A 26,454-nucleotide genomic window follows, 5' to 3' on the forward strand; every position below is an offset into this window, starting at 1 on the left:
TAAAAGCCATGTGTGAAGATTCACAGTTAGGATCATACTAAGTGGAGAGAAACTGAAAGCCTTTCCTCTAAGATCTGGAATGTGACAAGAATGCACACTGTCACCACTGTTATTGAACGTAGTACTGGAAGTCCTAGCTAGAGCAATCAGAAAAGAAAAAGAAATAAACGGCATCCCAATTGGAAAGGAAGTCAAATTATACTTGTTTGTAGATGATATAATCTTATATTGGAAAATAACTCAAGACTCCACCAAAAAAAAAGCAAACAATTCAGTGAAGTTGCAGTAAAGAAAATCAACATACAAAAGTCAGCAACCTTCCTATATGCAAACAATGAACAATCTGAAAAAATATTTAAAAAGTAATCTCATCTACGATAACCACATATAAAATTAAATACCTAGGAATTTACTTTACAAAAGAAGTGAAAAATCTCTATAACGAAAACTATGAAACAATGATTGTTGATAAGGATGTAAAAACTTCTACTCTTAAAATTGTACGCGGGACTACAAAATGGCACAATCCCATTAAAGAGGAACTTTATAATATTGAACACAATAAAATGTTTATGTACTCTTTGACCAGAAATCTTCCTTCTAGAATTTATTCCAAACATATACTGGCAAAAACATGAAATGACCTATACACAAAGCAATATGCTCAAGCAGTATTTTTCATAGCAAATAAGGGAAAACAACCCAATGACTATCAGCAGCTGAGTGACTAACCTATTGTATATTCCTACAATCAAGTACTATGTACCTAAAAAAGGAGTGAAATGTCTGTTACTACTATGGCATAATCCCCTGAATATAATGTTAAGTAAAAAAGCAAGGTCAAGGCAAACATGTGTAGAATGTTTGCTTTTATTAAAAACAATATGAACAGTTGAAAAGCAATATGACTAATTCTTTTTTAAAAAGATGATCTATGTAGAAGGAAGGGAATAAAAGGGTAGAAAGGACTGGGGGAGATGCAAGCTAAACTGATGCAAGCTAAACTTCTGTAAATCTTAAGTTGCAGATTTCATTGTAGAATTCTGTGAGTATTTTATATAATTAAAAAGAAGAATTTAAGATATCTTAAACATTGAAAAATAAATGAACCTAAATGTGTATCTAGCTGGTATCATACCTATTTAAAAATGACCTTTTGCAACTGAAGTTACTTTAAAATATAGTAATTTTGCCATACATCCATAATGAGATATACTCTAAGGAAAAAAAAGATCTGCAAAAGCCTTAAACTGTTTTGAATAAACATGTTACTGATAATAATATTGGCAATTTTGTTTTGAAACTATATTTGTGATAAAGCAAATGAGTTATGTTGGGGTTTTTGAACCTTGGAATTTTTTATTTGGATGAAAGGAGACTGTGATAGAGATGTGAGTGTATCTCATACAGGGAGTGTAACTGACTTAGGGTCTCATCACTCTTTGAAATCCGTGATGCATTTGCACCCTCATGACATCTACCATGGGCTGCTTTCCCCCAGTGACTAAGTGTGGCCAGGGTATTAAGGTGAACCCATTTCAGGGAGCCATAGCCCTTTATTGGCTGACTTTGGCTCAAGAACTCCTGTATGGCTTTGTTAAACCTTCCATAGAAGTCTAGGATGCTTCCATCCAACTCTGTCACTTTCTCAGTCTTTCTCTCCATCACTTGGAGTCAAACTTATATCCCAGTATTTGAAATTTTATTAAAGGAGTAATAAAAGGCATATAAGAGGGTATCATGCAATAAGCCTTTCTAATAGTATTTTTTTAAGTATCTTTCTTCCCAAACTCCCCTATCTAAACCCCTCTTTTTTCCTTACAGTGCCTACCCTATTTGTACACTCCTCTGCTCTGAACATTGAAGAGCCTGCAATTCCTGAAGAATGACAGTCTCTGTCACTGTGTACAGTTACTGAGAAATGCAGCATGGGCTCTGACTGCTTTCCTCTGGTAAACATTGCCCCCATTTTACCACAGTTTCCAGGTATTTATTTAGAATCTTTCAAAAATTAGAAAAACTCAGAGACTAGACATATGTAGCATAAGGACCTTCAGCTTTCTAAAGCCTCACTTGCTCGTGACCAGTTTCAGCGTTCTTCAGAGTAATAACTGCTTCCCACAGATGGAGAGGGACCTGGAGGCAGGTGTACCAAACAAGAGGTTTCTTTCTTTGCTTTCATTTTTTTAATTGGCTTTCCGTGTGTAAATATAACCAGCAGGTCAGGAAGTACATTCCAAATCAGGATAAAAGATGTAGCTGCCTCCTAGGAGAGAATGAAAGTAAAGTTTTAATGTGTTTTCAGAATGAAATCGAACACATTCAGACACAAAGAACATCTATTTCCTCTCTAAGTACCTTTATCCCCTGAAAGTGTGAGACTATCTTGACCTACCATATTTAAGTATTAACTAGAGAAACTTGCCAGATGTACAAAAATGAGGAGTTCAGAGACAATTTCTTACACAGAAGCCAACCCATTTTTTCTCCTTAAAATAAAAAAAAAAAAAGAAAAAGTTTTCATTGAAGAAAGTAAAGTCTGACTGATGTAAGACACTGTAGATCTGAAGACTCCCACTTGGATCTTCCTCAAAATAGAAAATGAGAAGAAACCTCTGTCTAGTGTGCATGTTAACATTTCTTGACTTTCTTCTTTGTGCCTCTAACAATTGAAATCTTTCCCAGAGATGCTGATAGCTTTACTGTACATTTGATAATTTAAAAACTCTTTCACATAAAAAAAGATGGGGAAAGTGATGTCATTTTCCTGCTCAGTGGAAATTTGACCCTCATTTCTTCTCACCAATAAATGAATTTCATTTCTCAAGTTATTTTCTCCTTTTCTGAAAGTTATTAAAATATAAATTGATGACCTCTTGGAATTTCCATGGAGATCACTGTATTTTAAAAATTCTTAAACCACAAATCTCTCCAAATGTAACCCTGACTGACCTGGCTCCTGAAGAATATTGTTTCAATTGTGAAAAGGCAATTAAGAATAGTTTACGAAAAAAAGGGGAGGAGACTAAAAAAGCACATATCGGATTTAGCTCTACTGTTCTCTCCCTTCGTGTTCAAATAATAATCTCTCAGAGATTAAAGGCGGATTGTCTGTTGAATTGATGCTCAAAGGAAAGGAGCTGAAATTGTTCACTGGTTGCCATTTTCCTTCTATGCAATTTTAACTTAAAAATGCTATTCTAATGTATTTATATATATATGAGTACATATGATTTTGTTGTTTAAATACAAACGAAAAGTTGCTTAAAGTCTAGGAAACCAATGCATAATTAGAATGATGCTTGAAATTTTCATTTATTTTTGCAACTGTGAAATGTAAGCAAAATATATTATTTTGAAAGTTTATATTATATCCTAATACAATGTATATTTGAGTCAATTAAAATGTAATATGCATTATTAAATCAGTGAAAGCCTCACTTTTAAAAAATAATTATTTTCATTTTAATTATAGATTCATTTTCTGCTAATTCAACAAATAACTTCAAAAATTTTGAGGAAAAGATGACTGGTGTAAAATTTTTAAAAAACAATAATAAAAGTTTGTTTCTAAAATGTTAGAAAAAATGAGTTAGAAAAACTTTTAGGAAAAAATGAGTGTGTGTTATTCTGATCAATTAATATTATACAAACATACTGAACCTATTTTATATATGTGTATGCTTCTAATTGGTCTACATTTTTTATAATCCAGTCAGTTACATTGAAGCTTCTACATCAAAATTTAAACTTAGAATTGAATAAGTTGTGATTAGAATTTAATTATTTAGAAAATTGCAAAACTATGTATCATGTTTCCTCTGTTATTCTCTGAAATATGTGAATACTAGAATGGTATAAAATTAATTCTAGAAAAATCACAACCAAAGTTTTGTAAATTTAATCAATTTTCTCTTTACTTTCAAGAAAACTAAAAGAAAAACGACAACAATATCAAAAATAAAAGTTGTTGAAAGAGAGATGATAGTCAAGCCTTTTCCAAGCCTATGTTGTGGTGATCACATTATTTTTCTCTTAAGATAGTGAATATAGTGGATTGCATTAATTTATGTTATATATTGTAGAACAAAATAAAATTTATTGAGTCTTTACTGCAGACTACGTTGAAATATAAGGTACTCAGTTTTCCTGTCTTCCTGAATGGAGAGGAGAAAGAAGAAAGGATGGCATGAAGGAGATGATTTATGGAGCACATGGTTTTTGAGTCTTGTATAGAGGTTTTTAGAGAAGAGGGGGAAGAAGGACCTTTTAGACTGACGGTTGAGGGCTATCAAGGGCACAGGGAACTGTGCAATGGCTGTAGTGTACATGTAATTAGGTTAATGGCAAATCAAAAGATAAGTTTCTGGCCCCAGAGGATAATCTCTGTGTACTATATCCTCAGTAAGTAAATTGTAAAGCAGGAGGAGATAGAGACTGGACCACAGTTTTATTGGTGGCCATGTTCTCTACACATGACCACACTGCCTATCAGGTAGCCAGCCAGCTAAGGCTCTGTTAGCAACACTCCCTCTTTGTCTCCTCAGGCTTGAGGGTGAGAAGATCTTCCTACTCCATCATTGTGGCTAATTCTTGTGTGTTTCCATCACCCTTTGTGAACATTCTGAACCCTGTTGATAGCTCTATTATACTCTCTTCCCTTAAGCTCTTTCAGTGTTTCATTTGTTTTCTGTTGGGACTCTGACTGATAAAGTGAATTTTGGATGCGAACAGTGAGGAATAAAATCTCAGAGGATTCCACATAGTTTGGCTTGGGTGTTCAGGCAAATGGTGTATAGTTGACCATTTATATTGGAAAAGTATATTACTATATTTCTTTAGAAATATGCTATAATGTAAAGTTGTTTAAAAATATTCTAGATAATTTTAACTAGCTTTTTTTCTTTTACTATTATAACATAAGACAAAAGAAGAAAAAGTTTTGAGAAATTTTAACTTAGTGTGAGGTTTGGTTTGTAATTCACAACAAAGATAAAATGACTAATGAGGAAATTAAAATCTGCATGTCAAATTAAAGAGAACTAATGGGTGGGAATTAAAATTAGTAGGGAATAATAATGAGAGATTTTAGCAAAATTGCATGATGCAAGGTAATATACATATTACGTTTTATTTTACATACAATCAACAAGCAGAAAATGAAAGAAAAAACTTTCCACATTAATAGTAATATCCTGTTGTTAGACATAAATCTAACAAAAGATGTACAAGACTTATTAAGAACAAATGCAATAAAACTTTATTGAAAAAACTTTAAAAATCGTAAATAAGTAGTGAGACACTATTTTTAGCTTCATGATTGGAAGCTACAGTATCATAAAGATGTTTATTCTTTACAAATTGGAAATTCAAATAAAAATTCTAAGAGCTTTTTAAAAGTGGAACTTAACAAATATATTTTAAAAATTTGGTAGTGATACAAAGAAAATCAAAGACATTTTGAAAAAGAAAGGATAAGAGTTCTTTTTTTGACATCAAAATTTATCATAAATGCTCAGTCATTGACAGTGTGATATTGGCAGAAGACAGATACATAAAAACTGGGATAAAATAGAGAAGCCAGAAACAGATCTATGTATATATAAATATTTGATACATGACAAAAGAGGCATTGAAGGTTCTTTTCATTAAAGTTTTAAACATTGCATAGGCAATATAGTGATTACTTCAGGGTGGAGAAAGATTTATTTAAAGTCGAAAAAAGTCTATAACAATGAATAATTTTGATATATTGGTATATATTCAAATTAGATTTAATTATAGGAACTCCAATAAGAGCAAAAATACAAACTACGTGTGGAATAATATATTTGCAGAGCATATAGTAAATAAAAATCTAAAATCTAGAATATATGAAACACTCCTACAAAACAATACAATATAAATAACAATAATAAAGTGGACAAAAAACTGGGATGAGCATTTTGCATGAGAGGAAATTAATATGACAAAACATCAATAAAAATAGGAAAATGCAAATTAAAAGCACTCTGAGGTTGCTTAACCTCACACTGGATTGCTTATATTAAAAAGTTCTAAATTAGTACATGTTGGGAATGGTGTGAAGCAAAATGAACTTTCACACTCGCATAGTGAAGTGTAAATTGGACCAACAATTTTGGAAACAAGTGGCTTTATTTTGTAAATCTGAAATTAACAAATGTGCTATTACATAGCTCTTGTATTGCTAGCCATAGATCTTTGAGAAATGTATACTCAGAGATGTACACATGTACAGGAAATTCTAGCAGCATATTTATAATAGACCCAAAGGAGAAAGGATAAATAAATGGTTGTATATTCATACACGAGAATACAATGAAAATGAGGTACAGCTACATGCACCAACATATGTGGAACATACTAAAGAAATATATGTGGAAATGCTAAAGAAACAATATATTACAAATATATACTTTGTGGTTTCATTTATAGAAAGTTCAAAAACAAGCAAAATTACACCATATCGTTTAGGCGTACATACTTAAGTGATGTAAAGAGGTGATGATTCTAAAATTTGGAGACTGAGATAAAGGAAATGTTGGAGTAAATATCATAAAAGTGAGAAGGTAGTTAGCCATGCTGTAGGAGGTGGGAAAATGGAGTTGTGAGCAGGACGGAGTGATCAGCGGCTTCTATCTAAAGTATTGTTGTTATTGTTTTTATTTCAAAATAATCTTATGAGTATATTATTTTAATATAAATTCATATTCAAGATAAGGAAGTTTTTCCATGCTCTTTGCGGCAAGTTTCCTTGGTGCTTTTCATTTGGGCCTTTTTGTGGTTATCTGGCTTGAAATTATTTCCACTTTGCTAAAGAGAACTGGAGAGAAACAAATAACTGACTTTGGTAACTAAATTCTGCATATTTCAGGAGGTGAAAATGCTCTAATTTAGCTCACATGATGAAAAAAACTTGAAGTAGTTTCAAGTTGCACAAAAGAAGTAATAAGCAAGAAAGTGTATGTAGAAAAATAAATATATTGTAGAAAAGTATTACATCTTGTTCCAAAATGAGAAACAGCATATTATGGACTAAAGTGTACCCATCCTCAGAATTCATATGTTGAAATCCTAACCCCAAATATCATGGTATTTGGAGACTGAGGCTTTGGGAGGTCACTAGGTTTAGATGACATCATAAGGGTTGGGCCCTCATGATGGGATTAGTGCTCCTATTAGAAGAAACACCAGAGTTTGTTCTTGCTTTCTCTGCCATGTTGATACAGTAGGGTAGCAATCTGAACGCCAGAAAGAGGGCCTGTACCAGAACACAACCATGCTGGCACCCTGATCCCTCACTTCCAGCCTACAAAACTGTGATAAAATAAATTTCTGTTGTTTACACCACTCAGTGTATGCCATTTGCCACGGCAGCCCAAACTGCCTAATACAGAGCAAATACACAATGATACATTGAGAGAAGGAATGTAAAGATTCAATAGCATTACAGATACATATGAAACATCTTTAATGTTCTTTTATTCTTTTTTCTTTTTAATGTTTGTGGGTACACAGGGTAGGTATATATATTTATGGGAGTACATGAGATATTTTGATACATGCAGAGTAAATGGGGTATCAACATTATTCATCACCTCAAGCATTTATCCTTTCTTTGTGTAATGAACATTCCAATTAAACTATTTTGGCTCTTTTAAATGTACGATAAAGTACTGTTGACTGTAGTCACCCTGTTGTGCTATCAAATACTACATCTTATTCGTTCTGTTTTTTTTTTAACCTGTTAGCCATTCTCATTTCCCCAGCCCAGCTATCCTTCCCATCCTCTGGTAACCATCATTCTACTCTCTATCATCATGAATTCAACTGTTTTAGCTTCTAGCTTCCAGAAATAAGTGAGAACAAGCAAAGTTTGTCTTTCTGTGCCTGGCTTATTTTACTTAACAAAATTACCTCAAGTTTCATGTATGTTGTTGCACATGACTGGATCCCAGTTTTTTTTTTTTTTGAGAGGGAGTCTTGCCCTGTTTCCCAGGCTGGAATGTAATGTTGCTATCTCGACTCACTGCAACCTCCGCCTCCCAGGTTCAAGTGATTATCCTGCCTCAGCCTCCCGAGTAGCTGGGATTACAGACATGCATCACCACACTTGGCTAATTTTTTTTATCTTTAGCAGAGATGGGGTTTCACCATGTTGACCAGGCTGGTCTCAAACTCCTGACCTCGTTATCCGCCCACCTGGGCCTCCCAAAGTGCTGGAATTACAGGCGTGAGCCATCACGCCTGGCCCGATCTCAGCCTTTTTATTCCATATGTATATGTACTACATTTTCTTTTAACTATTCATCTGTTGAAGGACACTTAAGTTGCTTACAAATCTTGGCTATTGTGAAAAATACTGCAACAAACATGGGCGTGCAGACATGATATACTGATATACTTTGTTTTGGGTATAGGCTTAGCAGTGGGATTGCTGGTTCACGTGATACCTCTATTTTTAGTTCTCTGAGGAACGTACAAACTGTTCTCCATAGTGGCTATAGTAATTTACAGTGCTATCAACAGTGTATCAGGGTTCTCTTTTCTCCACATGGTCACCAGTATTTGTTATCGCCTATCTTTTGGATAAAAGCCATTTTAACTGGAATGAGATGATATCTCATTATAGTTTTGATTTGCATTTTTGTAGTGATTAATGATGTTGAGCACCTTTTTATACGCCTAGTTGTCATTTGTATATCTTCTTTTGAGACATGTCTATTCAAATCTTTGGCCTATTTTTTGATTGGATTATTAGATTTCAGCCTATACAATTGTTTGAACTCTTTGTATATTCTGGTTATTAATCCCTTGTCAGAAGGGTAGTTTTCTTCCATTCTGTGGGTTGTCTCTTTACTTTGTTGATTGTTTCCTTTATTGTGCAGAAGCTTTTTGACTTGATGTGATCCCATTTTTCTATTTTTGCTTTGGTTGCCTGTGCTTGTGGGGTATTGTTCAAGAAATCTTTGCCCAGATCAATGTCCCAGAGATTTTCTCCAGTGTTTTCTTGTAGTAGTTTCACAGTTTGAGGTCTTAGATTTAAGTCTTTAATTCATCTTGATTTGATTTTTGTATATGGTGAGAGATAGGGGTCTAGTTTCATTCTTCTGTATATGGATATTCAGTATTTCTGGCACCATTTATTGAAAACTCATTTCCCTAATATATATTCTTTGCACCTTTATAAAAAATGAGTGCACTTGTGGTGCATGAATTTGTTTCTCAGTTCTCTATTCTGTTCCTTTGATTTATGTATCTGGTTTTATGCCAGTACCATGCTGTTTCAGTTACTACAGCTCCATAGTATAATTTGAAGTCAGGTAAAGTGATTCATCTAGTTGTGTTCCTTTTACTTAGGATAGCTTTGGCTATTCTGGGTCTTTTGTGGTTCCATATAAATTTTAGGATTGTTTTTTCTATTTCTGTGAAGAATGTCATTGATATTTTTATATAGATTGCATTGAATCCATAGATTTCTTTGGGTAATGTGTACATTTTAACAATATTGTTTCTTCCAATCCATGAACATGGTATATTGTCCCATTTTTTGGTGTCCCCTTCCATTTCTTTTATCAATATTTTATAGTTTTTATTGTAGAGATCCTTCATTTATTTGGTTAATTCCTAAGTATTTAATTTTGTTTGTAGCTATAGGAAATGGGATTAATTTTTGATTTCTTTTTCAGATTATTCACTTTTGATATATGGAAATGCTACTGATTTATCTATATTAATTTTGTATCCTGCAACATTACTGAATTTGTTTATCAGTTCTAATAGTTTTTCAGTGGAGTCTTTAGGTCTTTCCAAATGTAAGATCATCTCATCTGCAAACAAGGATAATTTGACTTCTTCCTTTGCACCTTTCTAATTGGATGACCCTTATTTCTTTTTCTTTTCTGATTGCTCTAGCTAGGACTTCCAGTACTATGTGGAGTACAGTGGAGAAAGTGGGCATCCTTGTCTTATTGCAAATCTTAGAGAAAAGACTTTCAATTTTTCCCCATTAAGTATGATACTAGCTGTGGGTTTGTCATATTTGGCTTTTATTGTTTTGGGGGTATGTTCCTCCTTTCCACAGTTTTTGAGGGTTTTTATCATGAAAGGATGTTAAATTTTACTAAATAATTTCTCAGCATCAATTGCAATGATGATATAGTATTGGTCCTTTATTATGTTGATGTGATGTGTCACATTAATTGATTTTCATATGCTAAATCCTCCTTGAATCCCTGGGATAAGTTCCACTTGGTCATGTTACATAATCTTTTTAATATGTTGTTGAATTCAGTTTGCTAGTATTTTGCTGGGGATTTTTGCATCAATGTTCATCAGGGATATTGGCCTGTAGTTTTCTTTTTTTGATGTATCTTTGTAGGTAGTTTTGGTATCAAAGTAATACTGGCCTTGTAGAATGAGTTTGGAATTACTCTATCCTTTTCTATTTTTCAGAATAGTTTGAGTAGGATTGGTATTTGTTGTTCTTTAAATGTGTGGTAAAACTTAGCAGTAAAGTCATTGGGTCCCAGACTTTGATTTTTTGGGAGACTTTTAATTTCAGCTTTAATTTTGTTACTTATTATTGGTCTGTTTATGTTTTGGTTTTCTTCATGGTTCAATTTTGGTAAGTTATACATATCTATACATTTATTCGTTTCTTGTGGGTTTTCCAATTTATTGGCATGGAGTTACTCATAGTAGCCTCTAATAATCCTTTGAATTTCTGCAGTATCAGTTATAATGTCTCCTTTTTCACTTTCATTAAAATTTTTTTTTTGAGAACAGATCTCACTCTGTCTGCCAGGCTGGGATGCAGTGGCACTATCACACCTCACTGCAGCCTCGACTTCCCAGGCTCGTGTGATCTTCCCACCTCATCCTCCCAGGTAGCTGGGACTACAGGCAGGAGCCACCATGACCAGCTAATGTCTTCTTTTTCACTCTGATTTTATTTATTTGGGTCTTCTCTTTTTTTTTCGTAGTCTGGCTAGAGGTTTGCTGATTGTACCTTTTCAAAAAAACCAATTTTCCCTTTTGTTGAACATTTATATTGTTTTCTTCATTTCAATTTAATTTATTTCTGATCTTTATTAATTTCTTATACCAATTTTAGGTTTGTTTTGCTCTTGCTTTTATAGTTTTTAAAGATGCATCATTAAGTTGTTTGTTTTAAATTTTTCTGTTCTTTTGATGTAGGTGCTTAAAGCTATAAACCTTTTTAGTACTGCTTTCGCTGAATCCCATAGGTTTTGGTATGTTGTGTTTCCCTTGTCATTTGCTTCAAGATATTTTTAAATGATGAGTTCATGTCCTTTGTAGGGACATGGATGAAGCTGGAAATCATCATTCTCAGCAAACTATCGCAAGGACAAAAAACCAAACACCGCATGTTCTCACTCATAGGTGGGAACTGAACAATGGAACACTTGGACACAGGAAGGGGAACATCACAAACCGGGGCCTGTTGTGGGGTAGGGGGATGGGGGAGGGATAGCATTAGGAGATATACCTAATGTAAATGACGAGTTAATGGGTGCAGCACACCAACATGGCATATGTATACATATGTAACAAACCTGCACATTGTGCACATGTACCCTAGAACTTAAAGTATAATAAAAAAATCTATTTATCTATCTATATATATATAATCTCTTTCTTAGTTTCTTCATTGACCCACTGGTCATTCAAGAATTATAAATAATTTTATCTGTGGAAAGGTAGAATTATTTTCTCCTAATTTATATAAAGGATAAAACAGAAAAATGTCATGTTTTCCGGGAAATGTACAAAAATATTATCTCTGTCTGATAGAGCAATAGGTGCCCCATATCAAAATACAGTAAAAACATATCTTCCATATTTAACTCTAAAATGAGTTTATATATTATGGTAAATAAAATTATATTTTCTCATCAATTTGCAAATAATTTTCCATTTTGGCCTCTAAAAAATAGAATTTAAATTATTTGGGACCATGCAAATATAAATATATATAAATAGTTCTGTCAGTAAATTTATCCATGGGAAATAGAACTGTTTCTATAAGCTATGTTTTCATAGATGTGTTTGTTTGTTTTTTAAGAAGATAACATTATAGATTTTGTATAATACACTTTTACTCAACTACTGTTTTTCACTTTGCTCTTCATTAATTTTTTCCAAACTAAGTATACAACACATTTTAAGGAACTAAGGCACAGAGAGGTTGCATTATATATTCAAACAAGTGTGAAAGAGTTGAATGTAAATTCTCTAAATGTGAAATATAGGCTAGATTGGAGTTCTCTGGCTTAAAAAAATTAAATCTACCTTTGAACAGAACAGTTGGTGAGAACTTCAGTCTAGACTGGAATGACAATAATAGCTGATTAGCTTTCATTAGAGACTGCAAGACCAGCCGACTCTGATTACTCCCAGGGGAACCCCCAGATAAAGTCTGCATACCTCACTCCTCCTACTCTCCTACACCCCTACTGATTTATGTTCCTTCTCCCCAGTGAATTCTCATTGTTTTCACAATGTAAAAATATTATGATGTAGTGTTTATGATATGCTTCTTTGATATATTGTGAGCCTTCATTATAGTGAAATAAAGCCTGAGAATTAGTGAATCTAGAATAAAACTGAATACCAACTGATTATAATGAAGTTATAAATATACTTCCTATTAGAATTTATTTGAAAATAATTAAAATTGTTTGCAAAATGTCTAGCATAGGGGCTAGTACAAAGTCAGTGCCCAATAGCTAAAAAGTATTGCTGTTAAATACATTTAATCCCAGATTTGAATTAGGGATTATTAAGAAACTGCTTATTAGAAAACATTTTTTTTTTTTTTTTGAGATGGAGTCTTGCTCTGTTGCCAGGCTGGAGTGCAGTGGCATGATCTTGGTTCACTGCAACCTCTGCCTCCCAGGTTCAAGCAATTCTCCTGCCTCAGTCTCCAGAGTACCTGGGACTATAGGTGCATGCCACCACTGCCAGCTAATTTTTGTATTTTTAGTAGAGACAGGGTTTCAGCATGTTGGCCAGGATGGTCTCCATCTATTGACCTTGTGATCTGCACACCTCGGCCTCGCAAAATGCTGGGATTACAGGCATGAGCCATCACGCCCGACCTAGAAAACATCTTAATGATTAATCAAACTTTGTTTGTTAGAACACTTCCAGTTATACATTAAAAATCCAAAAAATAATTGATATCACAAATATGTAGTGAAAGAATTTATTAAAAAAATAAACTCTTAAAAAGTAACTCTTGAAAATAAGTTTCTACTTTAACAGTTTTCCAATTATTTTCCTTTTGTTATTCATTCATTTTGAGTGTTAAGCTAATAATGTCAGTTTATGTGATAATGATATACAAACAACATACTTAAATCATAAAACCAGTAACCTAATTGTTGAAGATTAATAATATGTTTATAATCATTCAAGTAGGATTATATAAATAGCTTTAGCTATTGATTAATCATGGTTGGTAAAATTTAACTCATCCATATAACTTTTACCACATTTTGAAAGTGCAGTGGAGTATGAACAATAAAGATGGAGTATTTGCCTTTGTAGAACTTATAACACTAAGATTTTGAAACAGACCTACTTCACTTCTTGAGGAAGTAACTGCTTTTGTAATATTTATTTAAGCAAGGTTTCTTAGGTCACTGACTGTTAAATAAACCTAGTTAAATAAGAGTAATGCATGTTAAAGATTTAAGAATTCCTTACCTCACACTCTGCATTAACTTTCCTTCTTTTCCAATATTTCCTCTTGCTAAGAAGTTTCAGGTTCTCAGCTGTTGCACAATATAAGAAGGATTATTATGTAACATTTTTTTCTCTGCTTCGGATAGCTTTGGAGCCAAAGATCCTTATCCTCTCTGTCCCAAATTTATATAATACTTTTATCTTCCTCATTGAGTTTATAAGAAATGATGTAAGTCTATGTATGTGAGACTTGCATAATAATAAAAGAAGAACAGTATGAACTTAGGATATTTTCAGGATAATAGTCATTTTCTTGGACTAATTATATATTAATGATGTTTGCTGGTTAATGATACAGTATGATTGCTTTAGACCACAAGTTTTATGTCTGCTATTGGGCCTAGATATATTTAGCACAGCATGAAATCAAGGTTCAGAAAAATGTGGTTGTTTGGACTAAACAGTTGATAAATGAGTAGGAATTAAAGATTGATATTCCATCTTATATTTTAGTTTAATTTTTATTATCTTGTGCTATTATTTAATAGACTTAACCTATGACTGTCTTAGAAAATTCATTTTAGTTATGTAAGTAATACAGTCTCCTGGGAAATTCTTAGAATATTTCACCTAAGGTTAAATTCCAATTTGATCACCAAGCCAATCGCACAAGAGCATCTTTTTCCAGAAAAGTGAACAAATTTCAAATGGTCAAGTATCTTTTTGGATTAGGTGGGTAAAAAAGTAACAGAAAACCCCAAAATGACAGTGGCTGAAACCAAATATAAATTCTTTTCAGTCTCGTATTCAAGAAGTTCAGCTGGTGTCACTCAAGGCTGTGTTGGTATTCTGAAATATCAGGGACCCTGCTCCTCTCTTTGTTTCTCCATAATAGTGGCCTCCAACTTATGGCCAAGATGGCAGTTGGAGTTTCAGTCATTATATTGCATTCTAGCTACAAGAAAAAAAGTACCCTTCCCTACTTTAAATACACACCTTAGAAGGCGCAAATCATTTTCACTTGGCTCTTAATGTACAAAAGTTAGTGACATGAACATAACTAGCTGCAAAGAGACTAAGAAATGTGGTCTTTATTCCAGGCTGCTACATGCCCAAGTGAAAACAGGGGCTTTCATTGTTACGGAAGAAGGGGGAACAGTGTCTGCCATAGTTAAGTGTCCAGGGACAGTAAGAATTCTATTGCCTATTACCTTATTTTCTTGTCCAGCCCAGATAACTGCTGAAAACCTCGGCCATTAGCAAGAGAGTCATGCTTAGCAAGATATTAAGAGTCCCATCCTTACTACTGAATGATGCCTAAAAATCTATTTTTCTGGCATTTTATATCTGATATATCAGGGATAATTTTGATTTTCCTTGGAACTTTCATAAAGATCCACTTCCAGGAATAGTTATAACAACAGCAATAAAACAGTAAGTTGCAAAATATATAATAAAATGAAAAACTGACCACATGATACTATATATATTTTAATCAGTACACAAATATATAGATACATTATAGACATGTATCTATATATAATTTAAAAAACCTTGAAGGCTACAGGCAAAACTGATGTGATCATTACCTTTTGTGCTGTGGGATCAGGGCTGATGATCAAATTGGACTTTATCTGTAAAGCTCTAAAAATTTACAGCAAAATAAGGTATGCTTGGGAAGGTAGCGGGAGTAGGAAGTAGACATATTTTGTGGAAACTCTTAGGAATTGTGTAGTACCCTAACTGTATAGTCATTGTATCAATTACGGGTTTTTATTGTGAGCAATAGAAACCAATTCTAATGAACAAAATCAAAAAGGGAATTGGAAGAGCACTGATTATCATAGATTCAAAGTTGAATAAGACTGTAGTAGGAAGTAAGGGTAGCCACTATAACTCAGCTACCTTTCATTCTTGTGTCTCTGTTAAAGATTTACATTCTCATGAGGTGAAATGACATTGGCAAAGCTTGAGGTGTATTCATTAGCCGAGGTTTGGGAGGTGGGAGTTCTAAGTAATTGGGTACCTTGATTCTACTAAGGCAAAAAGCGTGGAAAAGACTGTTGCCCAAGTAAAAGTTAGGGTTGTGTTGCCAATAAAAAGGGAGAAACAATATTAGGAGGCAAAAGCAATAGATGTCTACAACTGTCACAGAAGACTAAATCTATTGACACTTCCTTCCTTCAACTGTAGTTTTTAGGATGCTCTGTGGATATGTAGGGGAAGGTTTGGTTTTGAAGCTAGGATTAGTGATTTTAATTCTCAAAAGAGCCTTTACTTGGTTACACTACAGTGAACCAAGTTAACAAATTTTCTGTACTATCAGAATTTGCTCAGAAATTCTTTTCTTTACTCCTCTTATTTTCTGAGCAATCTAGTCTCAACCTTTGTTGGTTATGCTATAGGAAGCTATGAGTATCTGAGCTACTGTTCACAAATATTTACTAAAAATTCCTAGACAGGATTGTATTTTCTCACCCCATTGATTTCAAGGTTGGCCATAGCACTTGCTTTGGCTGAGAAAATATGAGTGGAAGTTATATGTGTTACTTTTAAGCAGAAGCTCTAAGAGACAATGTGTGGCTATGTTCTCTTTTCCCTCTGCACAATAACAAAACATGGTTCAGATAGAAGATGTTTCATCAGTGTCTCAGTCCCCCAAGATGAAGAGCCGCAGTAAACTTGCTATTTATGCATATTATTATTGAGAAGTAATCTCTTGCAATTTTAAACCACTGAGATTTGGGCCATTGGTTACTATAGTATAACCTAACCACTGTTGATTTATGTACTTGTAAAATGAATTCTCTGTTCAAGTTTCACAGAGAATTTCCAACAGACTGTGGTTTTTAAAACAGACCATAAGCAGGAAATTAGGTAGAAGCTGGATAAGTGATTAGAAGCTTATCCTGTGAGCAGTAGAAAACATGTAGATTTTTCTAAACAAGCAACTGACAAAATTACTTTTCTGTTTTAGACATTTAATATTAAAATAGTACATAGTACATATCGTAACATGGAACACTCACTTTTGGACAGAACAGTGAATTAAAGAAATTCTCAAATATCTGATTCTCTCCTTTGGTACTAATTAGTAGTTATTTTCCATGTATATTTAGGTTTTTTATTATTAAGTGATATATATAGATATTAAGTGAGATATATATATATGTATATATATATGACAAGCTGAGGAAGATAAAGCCAGAAAAGCAAAAGCAGACAAGTTATGATCAATTTAAAGAGCTACATTTCTAGATCAATAACATAAACAGTAGGTTGCAATGATTTAACCTAGTAGTAATTGCTCCTTAACTCTTCGCAAAAAGCAATCACTAGGTGTATTTTATCTCTTAAATATTTCCCAAATCTATCATTTCCTTCCTATCCTTACCATCACTTCTTTAAATCAGATATTCATCATCTCTTTCTAAAGGTTTGTGATAGTCCCTTAATTAATCCCTGCAGTGTTGCTCTCCTCCAGGCTACCTTTTTCAAAGTTGCTGAATACTGTTTCTAAAACACAGATTTGATTATCTTGCTTCCTTGCATTAGACCCTTTTGGTTCAACGCTTTCTGGTAGAATGAGCACACAAGCCTTCCCTGAAAAGGGTTGTAAGAATGAGTTCTAAGACCAGACTCTACTATCTGGACTTACTAAATATTTATAACAATATGTTTATTATAATGTTAACTTCTATTAATATTACCTGGTTTCTCTCTCAATTCTTGTGTTTACTCTGTTTTGCCATTACCCGATTGCCTTGCAATTTTACATTTGAATTTCTTTATTCCTTTGTATTTACTGATAACTCTCTCCTTCCACCCCACAAACTGATTAATACTATCTCAAGTTTTAACATTAAGTTCAAGAATAATTGGTTTTAAATTTGAGATTAAGTGACTTTTCGTTGAATAAGATACTTCTTTTATGAGCTCCTCTGATACTCGGTCTATATCTCTATTATTCCAGTTATCACATGGTATGACCTTATGTTTATATATCTGGTTTATGTATGTGTTTACCTCTATGAGACCATAGTCAACTTGAGAGCAGGAACTATGTCTTGTGCATCATTGTGCCCTGATACAGTTACTGGTTCATAGCAGACACATAATGAAAAAGTTTGTGGAATATGTAAGAAATTGCTAAATAAAGAAAATAGTATTATTTCACAAATCACTCTTGAACTCACTATTATGTGGTTCAGTTTTGCTTGATTGAGATCTTTGTGATACATTTCTTTTAAAATATATTTCCAGAGAATGTTATTTTTTGAATTCTTGATGCTTCCTTTCATCTGACAAAGATAGGTCAACCTAGTTTCGTTTCCTGCCTTGATTATCTTTACTCATAGAGCTAAAATTAATGCTCTACTCCAGTAACTGTGTAGCATAGGTGTCTGGTATTTTAATTTCGTTAAATAAACTGTACTAAAGTTATAGGCAATTTAAAATTTTTGTGAGAAGTGAGCCATACGAACATGTTGACTTTTCATGATATGTTAAAAAAGAACGAAATGGGCATGTAAATGAAATTATATCTGCCATGAGTCTTGATATGGATATATTATTTAAAGGCTTGATTCCAACTGTTTATAAAGACTCTATTACTATATACAATTAAATTGAGGAATCTAGTAGATCATAATGATTTTATTTATATGGTTTTCATGTTGCAAGGAAATTGTCACTTAAAGAAGCATTGTTGTTGGCTCCAGAGTGTTGGAAACATATTTGTTATCTAATATATTATAACTGAAGATCTGCTTTTTACAGGACGCTAACAAGTGCTGGTAAAGACCTACAAGATAATTTTCTGACGGCCCTGGCAATGAGAGAAGAAGACAATCGCAGTGGAAAACTGAGTGTAAGTACATTTCATCCAACAGCTTAAAATGTATACACTAAAGGCACAATTAATATTAAAAAAGTAACGTTAAATATCTTTCTTAAAGTAATTTATAAGATATAAAATATGATTCCTCTTTATTAATTATATATTATAGGAATATATATAGAAAGTTAAAAATTATCATTTACATCTCTAGAAGTAGCCAAATAGTTAAAAAGAAAAAGGATTCTAAACATTCATTGCAGAGAAAATGCCTATGCATGGCAGAATGGTTCTTTAACCTGGGTAAAGCCTCCTGCTTCTTTTAAACTTAACCTCTTCTTACATTCTCCCAAGTTACATCACCCACTGACCCTAAGTTTTGTCCCCTGATTTTATGTGACTCCTAGAATATAGTACCATAGTCTGCCTTTTAGTCCTACCTTGGAAGATGGGATACAAATCACGTAGTAGGAGAACTGTGTTATCATTATTATTTTGAATGATCCAAGGAGAATATACTTTACTTTATTAAAATGTGTGCTATATCAAATATGTAGAGAATGCGAATATTATTTGGAATAAAGATTTAGTTTCACACTTTGTTAATATGATATTTGTGATAACAGTCTTTGTAAGTCTTAACATGTTCCAAATCAAATTTAATAGAAAAGGCAAATATTCATGCTAAAACTGTAGTAAGTGACTGACTTACAGAAAAATAATCAGAAATAGTGTGATAAAAAATTTAGAGCAACAGAAAAATATGTATATAAGGAGATCTATTCTACAAATATTTTCTCAATAAAAAATTTGGAGTTTTTCCCACTATCACGTCCACTGAAAATATCGCATGCAGGCAAAACCCTCAATGTAGTTCAGAGAGAGAAAAAAATCATACCATGTTTAGTTAATAGAATAGAATTAACCCCGACTTAAAATAAGGGAAAATTTCTTGTAGGAAGTAGGCTGACAGAGGTTTTAAAAGGGTGAGGATGGAAATATGGGCAGAGACTAGACTTTGGACAGCTTTAGTAATCACAGCAGAAAAGTCTGAATGAATATATGAGCTATTACGAATGCATTTTCTCAGAAATATCAGTGGAAAAGTTATAGAAATTAAATATTTAAACGAGGCTAAGACTAGGACATAATTTAATCTCCAGAAATGTTGCAATAGGAATGGTAGAATTGCAGAGGATGCTTTAATGAAGATGTACATCTTGAGAGCATTTCATGTATGTGATAGAGACTAAGGAAAATGTTAGAGGTCAAGATGTGGTAATTGAAGAAAAAACTAGTTAAAAATTAGAGAGGTAAAATGGATTATTTTGAGACAATAATTTCCAATTTCTTTCCAGACTACTCTGAGGTATTTACAGAGCAGATCAACCTGTTTTATTTCCTTCCTTGGTGTCTGTGATATAGTTATCTTACAGTTTTTCTGCTTTCTTCTGACTTTTTAACTCAATCTCTTTCTTGGGCGGATCATCTTATACCTCCAGTTGACCTGTATCTCTTCTACTATACACATTTTCCCTTAGTGAATCATCAAAACCCATGAGCCTAGATTCTGTTTCCTGCTACAAAAACAGAAACCTAGATTTTTTTTCATCTATTAATTATGTTTTTTCACTTAGTCGTTAAACAAATAGTGATAAGTGGCTCTATATGAGGCATCGTACTAACTGCTTGGGATACAATGGGTGGCAAGTGCTTATGGAGCTTACAGTTGTTTGGGGCAGAAAATGAATAATCAAATAATCATTATTTGTATAGAAATAAAGCCAAAATGCAATGTGACAGGTGCTATGGAGGAAAAACATAAAAACTCTGATTGTGTGTAAGTGGGTAGAGGATGATATAATCAGATTTTCAGACAGAAAACATCAGTGTGCCTTTAGTATAGGGAATAAATTATAGAAAGGATAAAGCGGATGCGAGCAGATGCACTGCAAAATCAGATGAAAAGAAGAGAAATGATTTGAGAGCTATTTAGAAGGCAAACTTGGCAGGATGCTGTGATAGGATATAGTTAAGGAAGGGATAGAAAGAAAGAGGGTAGTCTTTGGAGATAGATAGATAGTACTGCCACTCTGAAATGTAGTGTACTAAAAGATCAGAAGTAGGGCACAGAGATCATGTGTTTGATTTTGAACATACTGAATTTGATTTGTTTTTGACAAAAGAATATGTTCAGATGTTAAGAAGCTGGAGAAAAAGATCTGAACTCTACTCCAAAGTTTACCTCCATATTGCTATCCCTCAAATGCTCAACATTTGCTCTATTACTAAGTTATTGTTTTCCTTTTCCACTTATCAGATCTCACATCCATTTGGTCACCAACCCTGGTCAATTTTACTTGGTAAATAATTCTCAAATAAATGTGGGAGAGGAGGCAATGAAGCCAAAGAGATGGACAACAGCCAGGTCTAAGGGCTATGTTGCTGTGCTCAGTAGTGTGGACAGAGCTACTGAGATGAAGGTGATGAATGTCCTTAAAATAATGTATACAAATGGTGAATGTGATCAGACATGCAACTTAAGAGTACACTGGCAGCAGTATATGGGGATAAGTGTGTCTCCATAGAGATGGGGAATGATATATAAGACAGGGAGGTCAACTGAGAGGCCATTGTAACAGTTCAGGCAATACATAATAGATGCATAATAGAAGCCTGGCATAAATAAATGACAGAATGAATGGGAAGAGAAAGATAGATTGAGTGATTACTTAGGAGATAAAATCTGGAAACCATGTGCTTGTTTTTATGTAAGAAATAGTGATTTGTAGGATTCAGTGGAGAGTGAGCAGCTGATAATAATTTTAATAATGGAAAGACATATAATCCTGGCTTTAGAGGATTTAGTATAGTTCAGTGATTAAAAAACAGATTTTTGAGGTAGACAGTAACTAGACTGAAGTTCCAGACTCACTGCCTACGAAGTATTATGGATTGCAAAAGGACATTACTGTATTTTCTAAGCCACAATTTCCTTCTTTGTAAGGCAGGAATTAAAAGAGTACCCTCATCTTAATATTTATTATTGAAAATATAGATTAAATATTCATCACACTGTATGATACATGACAACTATTTAATATATAATAAATTTTATAATAAAGGAGTGTTATAACTGCTAAAGCTATAATTGTGAATAAAATAGATATAGAAAATATGCAATACTTTTTCTGCTAGTCTTTAAGGAAAACATTGATTGGATTTGAATTTCTCTTTAGAAAAGATAGTTGAAACAGTTCTTTGAGACAAACAGTTGCTTACAGATTTTATTAGAGATGTAAAGATTGTTGATCAATGTAAGATATTATAGCTATCAGAATATTTTTTAAAGAAACACTATAGTTTTTTTAGTGTTGTAGGAACGACTGTCCATTTTAACTTACAGTCTGTGCAAACCACTTTACTATTTGCCAAAAACAAAGGTGTATAGAGCATGGGTCCTCCCTATAGTGCTTCTAATATAATAGGATTATGTAATTCTTTCTAGTGAACAAGCAGCTGGGGGAGGAGATAATTATTTTTCAAATGGTAGTTAACTAAGAATCCCTGATTTGTTGAGTGAAAAAAATAAAACATTTCCTTTCTAATCAAAAACTCATGAAGATTATAATGAGAGGTCACATGCTGTTCGGGGTGGGAAAAGTGAGACCCATTGACACTTATTTTCCCACTGAATGTTGACTATGTAAACAGTCACATGGATGACTAGTTTTGGCTTTGAAATATGCATTATTGAAGCTAGTAAAAAAACATTGCCTACAGCTTTTCCTTCAGAATCATTCAAAGAAACCACTGTACCTGGGTCAGGAAAACCTATGAATTAGGTGGTTCCTAATATACCCATTTCCTGTGTTGAAATCTCTATGAAACATAAGATTGCGTTGTATATGACCAATAACATTGTGCTGACATGATCTTTTCCCTCTTTGCTATTTTCCAACTTTTATAAAATGTTCCCTTTCAAGAAAATGAAGGTATTATACAGATGTTTATTTCTTTTTTAATAGAATTCATGCTTGTCCACTAATAAACCCTTATGGAAATTATATGACTCACACAATCTTACCCTCATTTTAAATAAATTACATCAATGTTTGGGAGAAAATGTATATCAACATTTATTATCACCAGAAAAACTATAGCTGGATAGATCTTTAATTTCCTTATTTCCTGGATAAAAATTTGATACAGAGGCAGTGAGAAGTGCAGGAAAGAGCGAAGGTTAGGGAGTCATCTTATCTGAGTTTGAATCTTGGATTTTCTACTTATCACAAGCTGAAGACACATTTCTCAACTCAACACAGCCTGAGTTTCCCCACCCAAAGTATGGGGATAATAATTTTCACACTGCTGAGATATTTATAGAATAAAATTATATAATGTGTAAAGCACATCTAAGCCTAAAACTTGGTAGGTGGTTTTTTTTCTTTTCTTTTCTGAGACAGTGCCTTGCTCTGTTGCCCAGGTTGGAGCGCAGTGGTACCATCATGGCTCACTGCAGCCAAGATCTCCTGGGCTCAAGTATCCTCCCACCTCAGCCTCCTGAAAAGCTGAAACTACCAGCATGTGTCACCACACCCAGCTAATTTTTTTATTATTTGTAGGGACGGGGTTTCCCTATTTTGCCCAGGCTAGTCTTGAACACCTGGGTTCAAGTTATCCTCTTGCCTGGGCCTCCCAAAGTGCGGACTACTGCATTATAGATGTTTAATAAAGCATAAATACCATGTGTTATGTTAGGTCGGGTTCCCTAAAAGCAGAGCCTAGGATGCCAATTTTAGTGCAAGCCATTTATTGAGAAAGTTCTCTCATCTAAAACCTGTTATGGCATGATGGAAGCATGATACTATAGAGGAAAAAGCTAGGCAGAGATGTGGTTTCAGTTGAAATCTAGTCTTAGTCTGATCTCACAGAGAGCTCTGGAGTATGAGAGATTGTTCTGCCTGCGGCAAGGTGAATTTGCTTGTATACACTTCCTTCCCCATTCCTCTCTCCATCAATTAATCATCAGCTGTCACAGAGGTGGGAGATGGAGAAGTGGCTCCTGTCAGCTAAGGACAGTCCTTTCAAGGAGGGTACAGGTGGGAACCATTAGCTTTTAACACCTGCAGGTCTGGAGCTGGGTACATCTGCCTGGGAAATGAGATCTAAGAGGGACACTACCAACATCCACTGCAGTGCTCTAGAACTACAGATGCTAAAGCTTAGTTCTAGCCATTTTAGGGGAAAAAAAAGTATGTCATTGTTTCAATAATGTAATCTTATGTAAGCAAAACATAATTTTATTTAGGTATTTAATCAATCATTTTATATGAAAATTTAATGACATCTTTAGTGTTACATACCTGACATGAAACATAGCCATTTGAATTAAAATAAAATGTATTTGGTCATTTACAAATGACCAAAAGCCCAAATATGATTTGGTGTCCAAAAATTTTACATGTGTAATAAGAAGGTTTCCCAGTTAAATCTTATGTCTGCTAGTACATGTCCCATATATAATTCATGCTGTGTTTTTTGAACTGACAGAATCAAGACAGCCAATTATACTTCATTAAGACAATTAAAAAATGATAATAATAATGATTATAATTTCAGCAATAGCTAACATATATTAAAAGCTTACCAAGTACTGGACATTTTTCATAAGTGCTTTATATCCTTGAACTCTTAATATTTACTACATATATGAAATAGGCATTATTTTTATATCCACTTTATAGATGAGAATTTTGAGGCACGAAGAGGTTGAACATCTTATCCAGGTTTACATAACTGGTTAGTGAGTGACTTAAATTCAAATCTAGGCAGTCTGGCTCCAGAGTCTGATTCTTAACCAGTATGCAAATGAACAAAATTGCCCTTCAGAGAGCATATTACTTATGACAGTGGGGTGTTAGCTCAGAAGTAGCAGATAAAACTGATGTTAATAACAACAGTAGATACATTAGTAGATTGTATTGCATGACCATCACTGCTCTAAGCACTTTATATGTTAACTCAATTACTCCTGATTTGTATCTTTATTTCTGGGTGACAAAACAAGCCACAGAGAGGTTAAATATTTTGCCCAATGTTCATGGTAAAACTCATGTTTAAACTCAAGCAATCTGGGTCCAGATTCTGGGCTCATTAACCATTGAGCCCCCAAAGAAAGACACTCATCCGTGGAAAACATGAATATTACTTCCATGTGATTAGTTAAATATGAAAATATGGGAAAATATCTTTATACCTTCGGGAAGAATTTATTCAACAAAATGCTAAAATCACAAACCATTAAAATTTAGTAAATCTGATTTCATGAAAACTAAAATCCTTTATTGACAAAAGATAATTAGCAATGTTTAAAAACAAGCCACATATATATGTAATACATAAAGCTGACAAAGCATTTGTATCAATAACTTAAAAAGAATTTTTACTGGTTAAAAAAAATCCAATCAACAACTGAACAGATTATAAACAGGCAATTCAGGGATGAGGAAGCCAAATAGTTCAATCAATAGGAAAAGACACTCAACTGTACTAATCTGATTGCTAATCAGAGACAAGAGAATTAAAATGAGCTATATTTCATACCCACGAGGTCGACAAAAATTTAAAGAGACCAGTTACTTCAAATGCAGGTGAGATGTGAAGTAAGAAACCATGTTTGGTGATGGCAGTAGAGTACATTGTTAGGCAACTTTAGAGAGCAGTTTGACAATATCTAGTAAAGAGAAAGATGTGTATAATCTTTATACTAGTAGATAAATGATTGAGAGAAACTCTCAATCGTATAAGCAAGGAGATAATTACAAGTCTGTAATTATCATGTAATTGTAATTGTAGCATTGCTCATAATAGCAGCGTAACCTGAATGTTCATAAACATAAGAACAGGTTGTTGTCCATTCTTACAATGGGATATTATACAGGAATTAATGCAAAAATATAGGTATTATTTATATCAACATAGGATCATCTCAAAGACATCGTGTTTAGTTAAAAGGAAAAAAGGCATGTTTCGGAATGATGTGTACAGAATGACACTCAGTCACTGATGAATTCGTTCCTTCTTGTGTCTCAGTTTCCTTATCTGTAAATTGGATTACTAACTGTATTTAATAGAAAGTTTGTGAGGATTAAATGAATTTATACAGGTAAAAGTATTTAAAACACTATTTAGAACACAGAATGAGCTGGGCACAGTGGCTCATGCCTGTAATCCTAGCACTTTGGAAGGCCGAGATGGGCAGATCACGAGGTCAGGAGTTTGAGACCAGCCTGACCAACATGGTGAAACCCTGTCTCTACTAAAAATACAAAAAAATAACCGGGTGTGGTGGCGGGTGCCTGTAACTCAGCTACTTGGGAGGCTGAGGCAGGAGAATTGTTTGAACCCGGGAGGTGGAGGTTGCAGTGAGCCGAGATCGAGCCACTGCACTTCAGCCTGGATGACAGAGTTGAGACTCTGTCTCAGAAAACAAAACAAAACTATGCACACAGCATCCTTAATAACTTATTATTTAAAATGTTTATATAAAGTTCAAAAACTGACACAATAATTAATCATTTTTATGGACATACTCATGTTCTAATCATATAAAAACTGTATAGTACACATTGAGGAATAATATACCTTAACTTAAGGAAAATGGTTACATTGTGCTAGGTAGGAGGAGGTTGGAAAAGAAAGGAGGGAGAAGAGTAGGATTGAAGAATAGGCTTTTACATAATGCTTTGTTTCTTTAAAATTTATGATTCCGATATGGGAGAATGTTAAGATTTGAGCAAGTTGCTTAGCAGGATGTTGGCTACCTGAATATTAGGTATAATAGTTATGTTAATAAATATTTGTTATATTAATCTTTCTTA

General features: G+C 33.6%; 1 protein-coding gene across 1 annotated transcript in view; it reads left to right on the top strand.

Annotated features, from left to right (window-relative positions):
* The window catches only part of CFAP299 (cilia and flagella associated protein 299), a 649,304-nt gene that overhangs the window by 234,427 nt on the left and 388,423 nt on the right, over positions 1-26,454 (top strand). The window contains exon 4 of the mRNA XM_019024959.3: positions 18,514-18,604. Coding sequence (XP_018880504.3) covers positions 18,514-18,604 — 91 coding nt within the window. The remainder of the gene's footprint in view (positions 1-18,513; positions 18,605-26,454) is intronic.

Source organism: Gorilla gorilla, chromosome 3 (assembly GCF_029281585.2).
Source record: "Gorilla gorilla gorilla isolate KB3781 chromosome 3, NHGRI_mGorGor1-v2.1_pri, whole genome shotgun sequence".
Lineage (NCBI taxonomy): Eukaryota > Metazoa > Chordata > Mammalia > Primates > Hominidae > Gorilla > Gorilla gorilla.